The sequence below is a fragment of the Panthera leo genome, chromosome A2, assembly GCF_018350215.1.
Source record: "Panthera leo isolate Ple1 chromosome A2, P.leo_Ple1_pat1.1, whole genome shotgun sequence".
NCBI lineage: Eukaryota > Metazoa > Chordata > Mammalia > Carnivora > Felidae > Panthera > Panthera leo.
Genome location: NC_056680.1, coordinates 29,095,077 through 29,115,135, shown reverse-complemented (window position 1 = coordinate 29,115,135; position 20,059 = coordinate 29,095,077). Strand labels below are relative to the sequence as shown.

The following is a 20,059-nucleotide window of genomic DNA, read 5'->3' as shown; positions in this document are numbered from 1 at the left end:
AACACTGTAAAGTACCCTACATTCATGAAACTTTATTATCTTATTTGCAACCATGTCAGGCTTCTAGAATCAAATTTTCACTTCAAAAGGAAAAAAATTTCTTTCTTATAATTTCTTCCTTTATTCAGCGTCACATGGTTGCTTAGCTTTCAAGATCTGGAAGGTAAGGAGGGTAGCAAGCATCATGGGGTACTTTGCCAACAGCCAGCCATTCCCCCTGCTATTCTTAGGTAGATCCTGATGGGTCTAAATCTCTTGCTAGTGACTGGATTAAGCATGAACATGTGATCCAGTTCTGACCAATGGGACAGAAGGGTTGATTGGCCAGGGATGGAGTGCCTAGAGGAACATGTTATAGGCACTTAACTAGAGACACAAGAAAAGGATACCTTCTCTTCTTTCTCTGGCCTTTGTACCTCAGCATGTGACTTCTAGAACTGCTCAAGCTGTATTCAAGTCATGAGATAAGTGATTCTGAGGAACAAGCCCATTGATGGTAAAGTATAAACAACATGGAGTACACTTTAAAGATGGCAGAGTAAAAGATACTGCCCAGAAGTGCCCTGCCTCTAGAAGGCTATCTTAGATCATAAATTGCCCTTATTATTAAGCCTAGACAGTCAGATCTTTTCCAGAGGCTAAAACATGGAAATGGATGCTAAAACAAATCTTTATATGAAGACATGCTCTTGGAAATAACTTCTGTGTGAATATAGGAGAAAAATCCTCGTAATACTGCCAGCAGCCAGGACTACTCATAAGACAAAGGGAGGCAAATCTGACTAGTTCTTTCTGGCACAGCGGGTATGTGGTCCAATTGGCCCTGAGTGTTGAAATTTCCTTTTCACACCCTAGTGGATGGTGAGAGAAAGGGCAATCTTTAGATGAAGAGGATGTTGTAAGATAGCTCATTAAGAGGTGGTATAAGAATGTAAAAGCCACAGGACTTCAAAAAGTGTCAAAATCATTCCCCAAGAGAAGAGTGTGGACTATGTATTTCACAACAGTGAGGAGAAAATACCTCCATTATCACAGTGAGCCCCAGAAGCAGAAACATGCTACAAATGGCTTCTCTCATCTTTGCAGATACTACTCAAACAGCCTAGAAGAAGTTCAGGTTTCATTTTCCTGCTCAAATTTCTCAACAACCAATCACTACCAAATGTACTAATGGCATGCACACCCTGCTAGAAGGAAGAACACTGTCCTCACACTTGGAACTAGGGTAAGGGTGGGACAGAGAAAAATGGGTTCCAGGGGGGAAAGAGGCCAACAATAATTGGGGCAGGGCAACTTAATGATCCCTTTGGGAGTAGCAAAGTTTCATGCAGCTTCAAGAAGGAGCTCTTTTCCTCCCAGAAAATGGCCTTCCAACTGGGAGAATGTAGATCAACACAAACAGGAAATCTGGATCAAGTGGTTTCCCAAGTCCAGGAAAGATGTCAAGGTCAACTAAATTCACTAAGTGGGCTGAAGAGCATAATAATGCTCTTATTATATAAGAACATAATGCATACCTCACCACACCCCACTCTTTCACTATGAAATTCCCTCCATCAATTTAAAATATTTAATAAATCAGAGGCAATAGCCAGTAACAATGGCTAGTGGAGGATGTGTACAGAGGTCCACTGTTTGATCCTGGGGAGGTCTCAAAATAGGAGGAGTGGCTGAGAAGGTTATGGAAGAGAAACTCACGGCGCTTGGCCCCAATGTGTATTTTAAGATTTTTAATAATCTATATGGCTATGCTAGAAGCAGGACACACAGTGAGTCATACTTTTTAAATTAGGCCACTAAGTATTTTCCCTAATTTTTAAGCCAATTCAAAGAAACTCTTTACCCTCTGTGATTTTCACGTCACAGATACAGGTTGATTGTATGGCATACAAGAAGAGGCTTTCAATTCTTCCGTGATGATAATAATACTTCCTAGAGAAGAAGATTTATTTTGCCATATTGGAACACCAATTGTATAAATGCTAAGTTTAAATTTTTCTTCAAACTGGTTCACTTTTTATAAAATCTTAAATATACAATTAATAGGAAATTTAACCAGCCCGGAATGGAAAATTAGCATAGCCTGCCAAATATTAAGGGTACCAGGATATAGTAAAACCCACAAGATCAAATTCTAAAATACTCTCCCCCAGCTGAAGGCTCTGGACAAGAACTAACTCCATTAAAAAGAGATACTGGTAAGTGACAGAAGTATTAAAAATTTATTAGCACCAAACTATGACGTTCTCCTTGATAAACAGGACTTTATTATGTTAAACGTCAGTTTCTTATATAGGGGTAGAGTCATTTCTCATGACATCATATCACATTCAATACTACACTCAGGGAAAACACTATTTATTAATACTATAGTAAGATTAATGAAAAGTAACAATTCGTAGAGTTACTACAAAGTATTACATAAGAAGGTAAGGTTCCATGGTATGTATGTGTATGGGGTGAATATAAATTAAAAAGAAGACAGGTTAAATTTTAGTAGCAAGAACGACAACCAGGAATATGTACTACCCTTGATGCTACTGATTTCAAATAGAGTCATGTGAAATTACCAGCTGCAAGGTGGAGGTGTGGTTAATTTCAGGATCACTTAAGAAACCACTGAAGGCTAGGGCCCCTGTGTGGCTCTGTCGGTTAAGTGTCCGACTTCGGCTCAGGTCATGATCTCACGGTTCATGGGTTCGAGCCCCGCATCAGGCTCTGTGCTGACTGCCCAGAGCCCGGAGCCTGTGTCAGACTCTCTTGTCTTCCTCTCTCTCTGCCCCTCCCCTACTCATGCTCTGTCTCCCTCTGTCTCAAAAATAAATAAACATTAAAAAAAAGAAAAGAAACCACTCAAGGCTAACACTGCCACGGTACACTGTCCTCAGACTGGAAGAATACAGAAGGTAGCCTGACATCAACTGAACCATATAAGACTTTTGCTCCTGTACAGATTAATTACACTTGAACTTGTGGACTGAGTAAATTCAGTCTTTAAGCACATGAGACACTCATACCAGCTACATATGAGCAGTAATAAAAGTTCACAATCCAGCAAGACATTTCTGCTTTTTATACTGCCACCATGCCCACCCCATGAATAGAAGAGACAACAAGATAAAGAGTGCAGTTCAACTTAATATTTCAATAAAGAGAATGGCCAATAAAGTGTTACTCATCATGATATGTATCAATGACATTTTTCCTGCCCCCCCCCCGCCAAAAAAAAAGAAAGAAAAAAAGAAATTCCACATAACTTAGCTTACCAATATCCAAAGGGAATGGTAGAATATTTCCCTATTCAGGGAGTCAGGGTAGTGGGTTTTATGAACCAAATCAGATATAATAAATGAGCACATAGTGTTAGGTCAGAAAAAAGATGACCAGCCTTTAAGTAAATCACACAGCACATTCGGATAATTGCTTTCTAGCTTTTTTTTAAGGCATGTATGAGGCTAGGAATATCTTTCTTTTGAAATTTTAAAGTAATAATGTCTTTCCACTAACCCACACTCCCCCCACCTTTGCCCCCAACAAGCTAGTTTCAAAGGAGAGAACATCATCCGTTCAAATTTATAACCAGGAAAAAAGATACTTGACTCTGATCCATCACAGATACGAAAAGATATATACTTATAGATAACTCTGTATGCCTTCTGTAGACACTAAATTTATAGATTATTGAATATTAAGATTTATGTTGTATCAAAGCAAATATTGACCTTATCTCTGCCTGGCTCAATATTTACTGCTTTGCTCAATAAATCTTGATGTTCATTTTCAAACTGAGTCAATATCAGTTCATTAATTTCTGCACAGTTCATACCAGCATTTTATAAAATTTGAAATGCCAGTGGACTGTTCCACCTAAAAAGTTTGGATATAGCCAATTATAGAGACAAAAGAGCTTTTACCTCCCTTCTGGATTTCCTTTTAGTTGTTCCTTTCTTTCTCTCTCCTCAAAATTGTTACAAAGGCAACTGCCTACATTTAATACCATTCAGCCATCTACTCTAAAATAAAAGGATTACTTTAGGAAATATTATGAATGTACTGGTATAAGAAATTAAAATATTCTAGATATAATTCTGTAACATGTTAAAGTATTATAGATATAAACGTAAAAAAAGGAAATACCCCTCATTTTTCAATAATAACCACAATTAACTTCTGTCTATAGTCTCCAGACCTATCAGCTCTAATCATTAATAGGACCTTATTACCCACATTATTCTAGTATCTTCTGCCTATTTCACTTTGGTGGATGTGTAGTATGAGTTTCATCATAAGAATGTAGTATAATTACCCAGGTCCCTAGTTATGATTACTTCGTCTGTTAAACACAATGTCACATTGGGGATGTTCACAAGTGTTTCTAAAACACAAATTCCTAGAAACAGAAGTGCTGGATCAAAGACTATAAATATTTAACATTTTCACACATATTGCCAGAGAACCCTCCAAAAAGGCTCCACCAACCTACCTTCAGAGTCAATTGAAAACCCACACTCTCAGGCTTCCATTTAACCACATTTTAAATGTCCCATCAGAGCAACAATTGAAAGTGTTTATCACTGATATATATTACTTGACACGAACACAGCACTGAACAATATTTCATCTTCCTAAGAGGCTTTTCCAAGGGTCACAAGGACCCTAAGGAATTTACTGATGTCCTTTACAGCATACAATAGCATCCATGAACTTGGCAAACACTCATGAAACCATCTCCAGGGAGAAGATGCCAAAAACTTAAATACTCAGGTGGCAAAGATTAGAAGAAGGTTTAAAAAAAAAAGAAAGAAAGGAAAGAAAAAGAAGGCATCTTTAAGATACGAGAACAGTCTCTTTCCAACAGTAGAGGGGGGGAGAGATGGAAAGAAAAAGCCAAACTTGGCCAAGTAATGAAAAATGCTCAAGGTATCTTAAGCATATGGCAACACACTTTTCTCTTTTATACATAAAGTCCTGATTAGTGTGTGACCATATGTGTTTTTTTCTCACCCTATCTATCCTTGTAATCACAGATCAAGTGTAAAAGAAAAAAGAGTACCTATAGGAAGAAACAGTTTGCTCTTCAATGTGTTCCCTACCTTGAGGCCCTCCTATTCCAAAATATTTAACTAAGAACAGGGAAATACCAAGATTAATTACACACAAAGGTTCTGTTCAAACAACATAAGGTTTAAGAGAGCAGGAAATACGGACAAAACACTACACCATATCTTAATATTCAGTCCAAATTTTTTACCTTCATACCCAACTCCTCTTGACTCATTTTAAATTAAATGCAATGCCATCTTGGATCAGCCGCGGGATTATCCTAGACAATTTATTTTGTATTCTCTTCCCGATACTAATGGTAATGAATTCCCATGAACTCTTTCCTTTCATCTCTCAAATCTCTGATAATACAACTTCACCATTTTTCATCCCGCCTACTTCTCCCACTGACCAATCCTTAACCCTACAACCAGTGGTCTTCTTCAAATATAAAGCCAACATACTCCGTTTCCACCACGAAACCTTTAAATGCTTCCCCATCACTCTCCGATAGATGTTCTAGGTCACTGGCAGAATACTGAAAGACGCTTCATGGTCCAATACTCTGCATTATTCCCTCAACTTCCTCCACCCTACCATATGCTCTACACTTACTGAGCTCCTTTCATTTCCCCAGTCACTGCCAGGTCATTTCACGCCTCAAGGCCTCCTCATGTCCTGGAAAACACCTGCCTGTCTTTAACGGCTGGGATCAGGCAGCAATAATTCTGGGAGCCTCTCTGACCCCTCCCATTATAGCACAACACCTGAAATACAGTAAGTAATTAATAAGTGTGTTCAGTGAATAAGTATCTTCTACTTAGAATGGTACATAGAGTAATAGGGAGTTATAAAGAGAGAAATTAAGTGTAAAAAACAAAGAGAGGTTGGGGTGCCTGGGTAGCTCAGTCAGCTAAGCATTTGACTCTTGATTTCAGTCCAGGTCATGATCTCAGGGTTGGTGAGATCGGGCTCTGTGCTGACAGCATGGATCCTGCTTGGGATTCTATCTCCTCCTTGCTCTCTGCCCCTCCCCTGTTCATTCTCTCCCTCTCTCTCAAAAATAAATAAGCTTTTTTTTTTTTTAATTAATTTAAGAAAAAGAAAAACAAAGGGAGACTGATAAGGGAGAGGGGGTTCAGGCTAGGCATCAAAGTGGAGGGAACATTGAGCTGGGACTTGGAACATGAATCTCAAGACTGATTCCTCCCCAATGGTGCGGTTCCATCAGATAAGAAGCTCTCTATTGCAAACGCAATGTCTCTAGGGAAATGATTCCCTTCAGAAACTTCACAGAAGGCTTTAGGAGAAGAGCACACAATACAATATTAATATCAAACTCTGAGGTTCTAATGGGGCTTCCGTTCTCCCAATCACAAGAGCAGGCTTCTACAGGCAGGTATATTTTGCTTTACCCTTCATAGGCATTATTAAAAAGAGGCATGGAAATTATATTTTAGGAATTTAATTATATCTTAAGTTCACCAGGGGAGCTGATTAAAAGGATCCAATGGGGAAGCCTTTTGTAAATCACCCACTAATTTATCTGAATTTCATGGCAGGATCCCCTTAGTGAGTCCTCAAGCCCAGACTCTGACAGGAGTTCATTTATCTGTACATCCATTCACCCACTTGAAAAATATGCACCAAATAGGCACAAAATGAGATACTCGGGCACACAGCAGGAAAAAAAAAAAAAGGACTTATAATCCTCGTCCTCAAGGATTCTACATTTCGCTAGGGAAATGAAACATACACCTCCATGCACCACATACTCACACGCACGTGCATTCTAAAACAAGATGTCTATATGAAGAATGTAGTGGGGTGGCATATAATTAGGAGCCAAATGGGCAACGCGTATTCCACTCCAGAGCGGGGGCCAAGAATTATAGCAGGTGCTTACATATGTTACATATAACCCTCAAAAAGCCATCCTGCAAGATATGTCCTCTTTTGGTCTCCATTGTACAGCCGAGTAAGTCACCAACCAGGACAATGAAAAGGGACCTTGGATGCCTCCTATGATGTCCTGGCCACAGCTGGAATGCCTCTTAGAATAATCCTGCTTGACCACTGCTCAGCACAACACCAGACACTTCTTGCAGGCAGTTCTGGCATCACTCATCTCAATTTTGGATTCCTCTAACAATGAGAATTGTCCCCCCTTGTACTGGTTGATAGACTCTTTCTACACAGAAGGAACATGAGGTATGGATTACCCGAAATGCAGAAAATCAAACAGGGTAAGTAAAAAAAGGGTAGGAGAAGAAACCGCAACTTACATTTCCCCAAGTCTCTAAGGGGGAAGAGAAAAAACAGATAGCTTTATAGAAATGCCTCCAATTTCCCCTTGAACTTGCTCCAGATTTGTTTCTCATTTCCCTTTCCGGCAACAATGACCTACCTAGCATTTGTTACTTTTTGTGTAATAATTACAGAAGTTCTGGGCAAATTCCAAAATTCATGAGCTGTCATCACTTCAAGGAACACAGAAAAATATCTGTGTCTTAGTCAAGTAAAACTAACAGAGAGATTATTTTAATATGTCCAGTGAGATACTCTTATTCAATCTTTGGGTTTTTTTTTTCCAGTATAATTCTGAAATACATAAAGAGGTCTTTCCCCTTTTGTCCCTATCTTGGAATAAGGAAAATAAACCCAAAGATAGAAGGTAATCTTGAAATTACAAAGCTATTATTAACATTTAATAATAATATCTTACATTTATGTTCCACTTTGTATCTCTTATGCATGAGACTTTCACATTGGACTCAGATATTATGACCCCCCCCCCTTTTACAGTAGATGAAAATAAAACCCAGAGAGATAACCAATCTTCAGATGATCCCAATGGGACCAGAGCACGTATTTCCAGGCTCCTCAATAAACAGTCCTCTATGCTAGATGTTCACAGTGGCACTGTCTGATAAGCCTACAGAAGTAAAGATTTTAGCATCTCAAATGTAACGAGGAAGTGTGCATTACCCAAAGTGATACGGACAAACGGAAATAACCTGGTTAGTCCTAAGGCGAAAGTTACACTAACATCAATGAACTACGGTCGTGACAATATCCCCAGCTCGAAAACTTGCACAACTCTCCTAAAGTGAACGTGGTGGGATGCCAGCAGAGTAACTGGGTCAGCATCAGGCACCAAACCCCACCTCCACAAAGGCAGCCTACTGAGCAGGACGCAGTAACCCAGGGGCACGGGGCCCCAGAAGCGCCAACACCCAACCCTCTCCCTGATCCAGCTCCTGTAGCACATCCTTCTCCATTCATCTCTTTCTTCCTCCCCAGTCCTTTCCACCAGACTCCCTTCTGAATGCTAACTAGACTTGCTGAGGACATTGCAGCTCAAGGGAAAATGCAAGGGAGGAAAAAATTTTTTTAAAAAGAAGACATTTTCCAAATCTCTGAACAGTTCTGTTTATGAGTCAGGCTAGTATCTGCTCAAAAACCCAAGCTATCTCAATGTGAGCATGAGTTGGTAAACCTTTTCTCTAAAGGGCCAGATAAAGATATCCTTGGTCAGTCTGTAGCACCTACTCAACCCCACCACGTAAGGGGCCGTAGGCAATACCCAAAGGAGTGGGCATGGTTGTATTTCAGTAAAACTTTATACACAAAAACAGCCATGGTGTGTATAGTACAGTTGAGGATAGTTTGTTTAAACCCTCATTCCCAAATCCCAAATGGGGAGTTCTTGTGAATTTAACGGACAAAATTTAGCTTACTCAGCTCCCAGTATAACCAAGCGATCACCCAGTGGCCCGTCACAGGTACCCACTGAGAATTGCAATTAACAACATCAACAGCAGCAAAAGTAATTAATAATCATGTCAAAAACAGCAGGAATATTAGGTACTGGATGCAAGAGACTATGTTATTTTTCACACATATCATCTCATTTCATCCCCAAAACAACTCTGTGAGGAAGCGTTCTTAATTATCCCCATTTCAAAAATGGAGAACCTCAATCTACAAGAAATTAAATGTCCTCCCAATGTCACAAAAATAGTAGGAGACAGGGGCGCCTGGGTGGCTCAGTTGGTTAAGCATCCAACTTCGGCTCAGGTCATGATCTCACGGTTCATGAGTTTGGGCCCCACGTCGGGCTCTGTACTGACAGCTCAGAGCCTGCTTCGGATTCTGTGTCTCCCTCTCTCTCTCTCTGCCCCTCCCATGCTCGTGCTCTGTCTCTGTCACTCTCTCTCAATAATAAATAAACATTTAAAAAAAAATTTTTTTTAAGTGTTAAGAGATAAAACTCCTATTTGAGCCATAGTCTACATGACTTCAAAATCCATACTCTCACACACCATACCCCCAAAGCACCAACGATATTATCTTAGGAGGAAGTAAGACAAATCTGTGAATTAGAGGCATGAAGTTAAAATCTAGACCATCAAACCAACCTTTTAGAAATGGCCTGCTTCACTTTTGCTGAATTTAAAAACAATTCCCTCTACAAACAACGAGCCTTTCCCTTGGCACACCAGCTTTCCAAGCAGCATTTATACCTAGAGGTGTATATACCTGTATCTCAGAGCAGACCTCTGGTCTACTGTGGTTTCAAGGCCTTGGTCTCAAGTACCCAAAGTGACAGACAACAACCGCTTCCTGATCTGTCTTTGTCTATTGGCCAAATGCTAAGAAGTGTCTCTGATGGACCCAAAGTCTTGTTGACATGAAAATCGATATTCCAGCACTTTGGAGTGAAGCAACCATGGATACCATAGAATTTTCAGGAAGAACTAAGTTAAAGCATATGGACTACATACCATCAATTGATATCTGTCTCAATCTTTTCTTCTTCTCTTACTTTTTATTTTCTCCATTTTCCCCTTAAGGAAGTAACTTCTCTGTTTCTTCCAAACCACTCTATAGCCTTCTGGGAGATTCCTCATATGACTTTCGTATCCCACCCAGGAAAAAAAAAAAAACAACTAGGAGAGGAGTTGACAAACTACAGCCTGTGGACCTTATCCAACCCTACCCAACTGGCCACCTAGTTTAATACAGCCTGTGAAGTAAGAATGGTTCTTCTATTTTTAAATGATTGAGGGGAAAAAAAATAAAAGGAAGTATAATTTTCCTGAAACATGAAAATTATACACAACTCAAATTTAAGTGCTCATAAATAAATTTTTCTGGAAACCCAGCCAGTTTATCTAGGATTACTGATGGCTGCCTCTGCACGACAGTGGAAGAGAGACCACACGTAGCCTACAAAGCCTAAGATATTTACTGTCTGGAGTTTTTACAGAAAAGAGGTGCCAAAAGCCTGCCACTGAACTACTAGCCCTTCTGCTGATAGAGGCAGTTCCCAGATCCATTCCAGAAATGCATTCCGGAAATGCAAAACGGAGACTCATTAGGTCCACTGGAGTTAAGGATGTCAACAACTGCTCCATTCCAAAGACTGCACCACATGCATCCATTGTTAACTGAGTGATGGCAAAAGTTTTAGGTCTTTCATTTCTTCGCTGCCACTTGCAATCAGAGATGCTGATGGGATAGAACTTCCAATTTCCTGCCTAACAGCATTATTATTCTAGATTGATGAACTGTAAATAGCAGGCCACTTTACGCCTCCTCCTAACTGATATGGGAGCCACAGGGTACAAAATGATAAATTTTCTTCGCATTTCTTGGCAAGAAGCTACGTATATATGTAACTCTGGCCTTCATCGCGCAATTTCCTTCATTTATCAGAAATGGTGACAAAAAGGCTCTAATTAGATAATTCTAATCACAAGGAGTTGGGTGTGATGGAAGACTTCAGAATCACTATCTGTTCCTTGCAAAACAAAACAGATAGGCTATTCTCCCCGTAGGGGCAGGAGATTTATCAATAGACAAAAGGATGCAAAAAGCCAATAGATAAGGTGTAATTAAAGATCAAGCCTATAAATTTTACAGTGACATAAATTTAACAAGATTTGCAGGTGGAAATTCAGGATTGAAAACCAGAGCATCATGATGAAAATAATGCCTTGCAATTCTATATGCAATGACATTGCATAAACACAGATTTATTATTAATACTAATACCCCATGCCTTCAAGCCTTTTCCTACAAATTATTTGAATTATCCAGTGCCACCATAATTTCCAAAGTTGTCTATCTTCCTCAGCCTTTCCTCCTTAATTGGCTACAATACATTTTCCATATATTTGTAAGCATCAAAATCTCGTTTGGAACTAACAATCCACCTATCTTACTTTTGATGGTTGCTGGAAGCATCATCCAGAAATGTCTGTATATTCTTGTAGGTGTTCATTTTTATTCCCCCCTTAGAATGTAAGAAAATTATTTGCAGTGTAACATTCAACATACTTTTAATAATGCTCTCTTGTCTCCACTGGCTTGAAGGCTAAAAGTTTAAAAGCAAAAATGAAAAGAACTGCAGAATGCCATAGAGGGCTGAAATATATTCAACTAAGAAGATCTGACTTGAAAATAAAGTTGCATTTTTTTTTAGATTAAAGCACAACAGATCATTTTGGTATGTGACGCTTTGTAATATTTAGCAGACATTTAGCAGCTGAAGACTAGCCTTGTATTTGCTGCTTTCTGAAATCACTGCCACTGAAAAGACAGAAAAGAAAAGGCTGTGTCTTTTGGGAAATTACATGTTTGGTACAATAACTCATTAACAAGTAAAGTTCAGAAATAAATGCAAATTGAGGGGAAAAAAAGCAGGTTGAGAAAACAGGTGGGAGGGATAAATTAAGGTACTTATATAACCTTGAGGAAAAACAGGCTCCGGTGTTGCAACTTGTAGTGAACTACCAAAGGTTTGAACAAACAAGTTAGGTGTGAAACTGATTGAAAGAGTACTCTCCGGTGAGTTTCACGGGGTTGGTGACTGGCCTGTGTGATCCTGGTCGGAACACATGAACTCACCGGAGTAGGCCCAGTACGGGTCACCTGAAGCCTTACGCCTGCGGATCTGCGCTGAGCTGCCGTGTCTGTTCTCGTGCAGGGCCCCGACGTAGCCTTCTGTCAAGGCTGGAAGAGAGGGAGAGCACAGTGAGTTCACTGGACATAGGAAGGGTGTCCAACACACCTCGGGTGACTTCCCAGAAGCACACACCTCAGGGATAATGGAATAGAACCTCTTGACTTACAGAAACACAACTACAGGATAACCTAGACAGATTATCAGGATTACTACAAAGAGTAGTTTACAATGAGCCTTTCCTTTGGGTCACCAAGCATGGTGCACTAAGCCCCTGACATATAGTATCTTACATAGTCTGCAGAACACTACTAGATAATACATCCGGTGGTCCCAATAATGAGACCATTCTATAGATAAGCAAACTGAACCTTACAGAAGTTAAATAACTTTAACTTGCCCAATGTCCCTCAACTAGTAGACTTGGAATCCGCAGTTTTTATTCCGGCTACGTAGATAAGCCTAGGTCCTAGCTGCGAAAGGCCTCTAAGCCTTATTTGATCTTCACAGAGCAAGGGGTCATTTGGTCTCTTTTACAACTGGAGGAATTAAGGCTCAGGGACACTAAGTAACTGGTCCCAGGTAACACAGATAAGCACGCAGCCATCGGGGAACTGAACATGAGCCTGCCTGCATCAAAGCCACGGCTTCTGCCATCCAAACACATCACTGTGTAAGGCCTGGGAGACATCCCATGGTGACTACACATCCTCCACATCCTTTAGACCCTAAACAGTCACCTGTTATACCTGAAGATATGAAATGCGAAACCCGCAAGGTCAACACTGCTCAGAAAAGAAACCCTGTTTCATGATGTATTTTTGGAAAACTCATAATGATTCCAATCTTCTATGCCATTACAGAGAGCCTGCTACAGTGTTCAAACTCCTCCCCTCCCAACCAATTCATGAATGTAAATTTCCCTTCTTGTGAGCCCACACCCAAATGCACTGACATGTAAGAACACAAATACCACAGGTGTCCAGAATCCAAAATGAAATGGAATTACACTTCAAACAATACATCCCAGCTATCTATGTTAATATTTAAATGCACCCAAACAAAATCAAGTGTGCTTTTAAAAAGCAGGGAAGATGGTTAGGAGAACTGTAGATTCAATTTAAGATTAGGAAGGCACTAAGAAAACAGTACATTCTCCATTCTGAATTTGTCAAAGTAACGATAATGATGTCACCATGATGGCATATTAGGAAACATGTAAAGTTCAGACAGTCCCCAACTTACGACGGACCAACCTACCAATTTTTCAGCTTTACTAATGGTGCAAAAACCATACGCAGTCAGTGGGAACCGAACCTCGGATGTTGGATTTGGATCTTTTCCCCAGGCTGGCAATATGCCGGGTAAGATCTTCTTGCCCTTATGCTGGGCAGCAGAGGGCACAGCTACCAATCAACCCCACGATCACGAGGATCACCAGCCAACCCGCCTCCAACCATCTATACTCACACAGCCATTGTTTTTCACATTCCGTAGAGTATCCAATGAATTACATGAAACATTCAACACAGTATTATAAGCTAGGCTTTGTGTTTGATGATTCAGCCCAACTGTAGGCTAATGGAAGCATTCTGAACATGTTTAAGGCAGGCTGGGCTAAGCTAGGGCATTCAGTAGGTTAGCTGTATAAAATACATTCTCAGTGCAAGATATTTTCCACTTACAACAAGTTTATGAGAACATAACCCCATCGAAAGTCGAGGAGATCTGTGCTTTAGGCTTGCATGTCAACTCCAAACACTGGTTTAAAAAAAAAAATGCTTGAAAAGTAAACCTGATACTGATACCATTTATGTTTGTTCGTTGGTCCTGAACAACAAAAACTAAAATTTTTGTTGATAAAGGCTTAGGAAGCCACCATGCAACCCATCCTACTATTTTGCAGATAAGCCATGCAGAGATCCAGGAAGTTGACCATTTTAAACTTCTAGAGATCAAAAATAAAATTTTCCATCTCCTACACTCCTATTCTATTTTTTCCCTGCATTAAAGCACACTACATAAATAATTGTTTGGCTTATTTGTTTTCTGTGCATGTGGGAAACTTTTTTATGTATCTGTTTAATATGCTTCTTAGAGCTAGTTCACTCTAAATAATTATTCCCAAATAATCCTTCCTCTTTCTGTCAAGGCAATGAGCAAAACACTGCCTTGAACACAGAATGTGACCTCCATTAGGGTATGTGGTTGAGCCTGAATTTCCTTGCTTGTTAAATGAAGCTAAAAGTAGCAGCTTCATAGCATTGTTACAACACCCCCACAAGATACTGTGAGCAGAGCAGCTAAGCACTGGGCACAGAGTGATTCAAAAATACCAAATAATAGAGAAAAAATTTGTTACAGAGACTCTGATTTTGTCATTATCATACCCACGCCCCATAAGTCTACCTGCTAAGTCATGTAATGGACAGTCTATCCTGTCACCCCATCCCTGCCAGCTCCAAGGGGGCCTTGTTTGGCTTAAACCAGCCAATCATTGTAAACCGTGCCCTTGATCCCAGTGACATGTTTGGCAGTGGGGACATCAGTCAATCAGAGAGATTCTTCCTTCTGCCTGGCGGGGTTAGGGCAGGATCCAGAAAGCCTCAGGAGCCTAGCTAGGGGTCAAGGAGAAGATCAGGAGAGAAGCTCAAAAATACAAACACACCAGGGGAAGCAAAATCTATAGATCAATTCTGCTGACAAAATTAAAGCCCATGACAAAGGTAATTTGAAACTGTTCCTGTGGGAAGCTTTATATTTACATGAACAAATTACCTGCCAAAGCTCCCTTTTCTGTCCCTTGTATACAAAAGATCCCCAATTGACACTATAAAGGTGACCTTGGTGACCTTCAAATGAGTCAATTCTACACCTGATCATCAATTTCTCCATGCATAAAAGGTCATTGTTGGACTAGAGCTCTAATTCTCACCTTGGATGCTTTAAAGACAAAACAAAAGCAAAACAAATAATCTATGCCCTGGAGGCTACCACTTAAGATTCAGATTCACTTGATCTGGGGTGGCACCAAGATATAGCATACAGGTACTTTTCTTAAAGAAAGTTCTCCAGGTGATTCAATTTTGAAGTCAGAGATAAAAATACAAACTTCCCTGCTGAGCTAGACCAGAGACCCCCTTCAATTCTGACATTCTCTCAACTCACCCTCACAGCCTGGAACCTGACTGGCTAAGTTAACCCTGGGAAAAGGCTGGCCAGGCAAGGATGAACCGCTTACTACAGAAATCATACGGGTGTAGCATCAACCTCAGAATGTGGCTAAATCTGAACTCAACCAGAAAAGCTCACACACAAATGAGCCAGATGTAAAAGGAAAGGAGGAATGGAATCATCCTCAGGATATTCATTTATACCTTTTACAGAAGGTGTTATCTGGAATCACAATCTCTACAACCAATCCCCCTTTTGTCCTGAAAAGGAGGTGCTTGTCATTTTCCAGAACCTTTGAGAAGACTGGGGTGGGGAACAAAGGAGGACAAGGGCTGCCAGAACCATCTCTCATGGGTGTTGCTTTCGTGTGAGCAGTGATGTTAGCCATCCTGCAGGAAAAGCAAAGCAACAGAGCCCAGAGCTTCATCAGGTAAGCAGGTTTGGGGATCCCACACCTGCCAGCTTCCCAAGCCCACTGAACTATTAGTGGAAAAAGCAAACCTACAAAGACGTATCCAATTCAAGAAACAAGGGAGGTATAACCATCAGAAGGTCCTCCCCTGACACTGCAAAGTAATGGAATCCATACCCCAAAGAGCAGTTGCCTTCCCAGCCATCCATATGCAGCACACTGTGAACTAAGGGGCCTCAGCTGAGGGGCAGAGCTGTCTAAAGGGAGTTCACTTGGGACAAAAAACATACCCCAAAGAGCAGTTGCCTTCCCAGCCATCCATATGCAGCACACTGTGAACTAAGGGGCCTCAGCTGAGGGGCAGAGCTGTCTAAAGGGAGTTCACTTGGGACAAAAAACAAGACGTGTGTATTTGCTGGAAACAGGCCAACTGACAAGAGGTAACACAGAGGGCAGGGCTATCCCAAGGAAGGCGGGCTAACCCCGTCTTCATCACACCCCCAAAAGTACGGAGGTACAATGTGAGCTGCACATAGCAAGGTGAAGAATGGGCAAAAAAAACCTGCTTCTGAAGGACATGCTGTGTGGCCTAGGACGGGCTCCAAGCTCCCCAGAGATAAGGAGCTCTCAACCTACCATCCATGATGGCATCCGGAATATGGTAGGTATTTGATCATGAGTGAGTGAATGACTACACACACACATGAACAACAAAAAGGCTGAAGTGTCTGTGTTGGCGGGGGGGCGGGGGCGGATAAGAGTGGGTGCGTCTATCTGTGTATATGTACATGTGTGTATTCGTATCAGCCACAAGCAAAACCACAACCTTCCCACTGCCTCACTTTCTAGTCACTGCCCAATTATCACAATAGCAAACATCTAAAACACGAAGCTGGAGGGAATGATCTGGAATTCCTCACAAGTGACTGTTTAGGGAGGCAACTCAGAAATGAACAGGGAGGCAAAGGACTTTATCACCCCAACACCAGATTTCTTTTTAACACATAAACTATTCATTAAAGATGACTATATTTAGTTTTCCCTTTTATTCCATCCACGTCAGTAATGTGTGATTTCTTTTTCTCTAAGAACATAAGCATGTACGAATGGCACTTCTATAATTTAAAACAAAAGAATTTTACTCCCCTCTTCAAATGTATTTTCATCATATAATAAGGTGTTTTTTAAAAAACAATTTTTAGAAATTATTTGAACAGCACTCAAAGATGTGAATTGAGTATACTAAGCAACATAATATATTACTGGCAAGGAGCAGAGATTTGCAAAAGAAACAATCTGAGGTTCCCAAGTAAAGATACAGACTCAGCACCCCAAATTCAATCAATTTTAATACTCTTTGTATTCTTTAAACTCAAACAGCCAACCAACAGCAGCATGGCAATGTTATGGTAAGGCTATGAATCATGCTATTGATTTTCAATATCTTCTGTGCAGAAAATTAAATTATGCAAATGCATGCCTTTACGGATCCTTACCTTAATGCGAAATTACATACTTGCTTATGTCAGCAACTTAATTACACAATTAAAAATGGAGCATGCTTACGAAAATATGTATTTTCATTCTTCAGAACAGACAAGAAGTATAAATCTGCCTATGGATATCCTGTTACTAGTAAGAGGGAGGAGTCAGTGTTGTGCAAACATGTATTCTATCAAGTTCTACAGCACCAAGCCCACTACGGTTAATGGAGCTGAAGTCATCTGTCAGCAGAAAGCTCAGGAGGGCTTTTAATGCTGTGATAATGCTTCAAGGAATTGGGATCACCGTGATGGAACAAGTGTAGAAGACAAAAAGGACATCCAATAGTGCACAATACTGCAGACTCCACCTCAAAGAGGTAGTCTCCAGTGCGACTTCAACCAACACACACACACACACACACACACACACACACACACACACACACGGCTAGCACACCTGGGCAAGAGGAATATCAAACCCGGGCAGCCTTCGAGGGTCTGAATGGTATAATAATGAAATGAGTTTAGACGTTAATACCCAGCTACTCCCATCATCCAGGAGAATTTGAGCCTCTCAATTTTGACAGGATGAAAGTGTAGATTTCAAAACCAATAGCATTAACTAGCCAATGATGCTTACACCTCACTCAGCAGGAGGAAGCTTTAAGTCAGGTCGGTTGCTATGCAGAGCGGGAAATGAGTGACAGGTATTTTCATCAGGGAGATTTCATAAACTCTACCCCCTCTCAGAACTTCTCCGGAGCCTACCTCATTTCCAGCCTGAAGCAAAAAAGATAAAAATGTTTCCAGACCCAAAGGCCCAATCCTTTCCTATAAAAATATCCAAAGAGTTACCTACCACTGAAGATATCAATGGAACTGTTTCCTATGTGCATGATTTAATTTCCCAGAGCCACCGGACATAGTTTATAACAATAAATGTTTGTATTCTGGGATTATAAAAGCAGATGTGTATCCCATCTGCCTTAACTATATCTTCAGGAGGATTCTATGTAATCTTGACTCTGAGCGTTTCCCAGAAATTTTGACTTGGGGGAAATAAAAAGAGTTTCAAGCTGTCTGAACTCTACTGTGTTAATTAGCAGGCAGAACATTTTTCATACAAAGAGACCAGCCCCTCTAAACACTACATTAAATAACATTCCTGACATAGTGTCTTTCCTTAGGTTCTACTGTCAAAGAGAAGGGTCACTAAATCTACATGGGAGAAAACTAAATGCAGTTATGTAATGATGGAGACTGGTTTCTTCCAATACTGCAAATGTGTGAATTGAAATCCCAGAGTACAGCCAACGTCTTGTTGTTTTTTGACAAAGATGATACATTTACACATGCATTTGTGTCTCCGAAAATGAGTGGAAGTCTGAGATGCCCACCGAGAAAGACACACAGTCACTAGGCATTTCAGCACATCCGCAGCATTCCTTCAGATGACTGTTATCATCTGACCATACTGAGTCAACAGTGTCTACTGGATGCCAGCTGTATCATGATCTCCTACAGGGGCAGAGGTTACGTGCGGGTGAGACCAAAGATTTATGATGAGAACAGGCCAAAGTTCCACCTACAACGTGGTCACACATCTTGTACCCAAAGCAAAATAGTTTAGTGACCCTTGAGGGTATTTCCACTTAAATGTATGTCCAGTTCTATGTCATTCCAAAGGACTCAGAAGCCTAGAAGAATCAGTCTGTTTTCATCCAAAATTGAAAACATCAGAACAAAGAAATTCTGGTTCTCTAGTGCCAGAATGAAAATTACTTAAGATGATGGATGGATGGCTCTCACATAAAGAGTCCTAGTTCTCTGCCAGAGTTACTGCCAAAAATAAGCCCACTAAAAATAAGTACAGGCACTCAACATTTTCACATCCAGAATGCATATTTCCATAATGGCAGACAAGCAGTTAAGCGGGCTGTTTATATCTATTATAACAGCTCATACAACAAACAAATTAAAGATCCCTCAAGGATGGCAAAATCTCTAACAAGCATAATTTTCTCTGAATTTTAAAAAGCATTTAAGAACATTAAATCCCACACAATAGTCTAAAATGAATAAATCTTTATCTTTTTTGTGCCTACAATGGGCAAAAGTATCAAATCATAGTTACAATAATTAAATATTCTCATCAGCCTTTCATCTCCTTTGTGCCTGTGTTCCAATGAATCGTAGTAAAATGTACCTGGTGAGTGTCCCAAATGGTAGAATCAAGAAGTACGTCCCTTTGTAACTACTGCATTACAAATGGTCCCTCCAGTTGTTTGTGATAGTGAGCTCACCTCAAACACAATAGACTATATTACAGTAGATTACCCATTTTATCATATTCAAATGTACTTATTGTCCCAGCTACAAAAATATATATTTTGTTCACCATCTAAAGTGATAAAGAGACCTAATATAGAGCCATGACTTTTTCTTTCTTTTTTTTTTTTAAGTAGAACAGATTACAAGGGAAAGAGGAATTGCACAGCAATGTAGTATCCTAGGGGAAAAAAGGACACAAAGTAGGTTATAAAAATGACCTTACTACTTAAGTCACGTAGAGAAGCAAAAGACTGATCTTCTCTTTGTTATTTTACTCTCAAATAACACTGATTACAAAAGGCAGAATCTAGGGATGTCTGGATGGCTCAGTCAGTTGAGTGTCCAACTTCAGCTCAGCTCATGGGTTCAAGTCCCGCGATGGGCTCTGTGCTGATGGCTCGGAGCCTGGAGCCTGCTTTGGATTCTTTGTCTCCTTCTCTCTGTCCCTCCCCTGGTTATGCGCACTGTCTCTCTCTCTCACTGTCTCTCAAAAATAAACAGTAAAAAAAATTTTTTTTTAAAAAGACATCATCTATTTTTTTTAATGTTTTTCTTTATTTTTGAGAGACAGCAAGACAGAGTGTGAGCAGGAGAAGGACAGAGAGAGAGGGAGAGACAGAATCCAAAGGAGGCTCCAGGCTCTGG

General features: G+C 40.3%; 1 protein-coding gene across 4 annotated transcripts in view; it reads right to left on the bottom strand.

Annotated features, from left to right (window-relative positions):
• The window catches only part of PTPRG (protein tyrosine phosphatase receptor type G), a 712,285-nt gene that overhangs the window by 523,506 nt on the left and 168,720 nt on the right, over window positions 1-20,059 (bottom strand). For all 4 annotated transcript variants that reach the window (XM_042929870.1, XM_042929872.1, XM_042929873.1 and 1 more), the window contains exon 2: window positions 11,959-12,063. In XM_042929870.1, coding sequence (XP_042785804.1) covers window positions 11,959-12,063 — 105 coding nt within the window. The remainder of the gene's footprint in view (window positions 1-11,958; window positions 12,064-20,059) is intronic.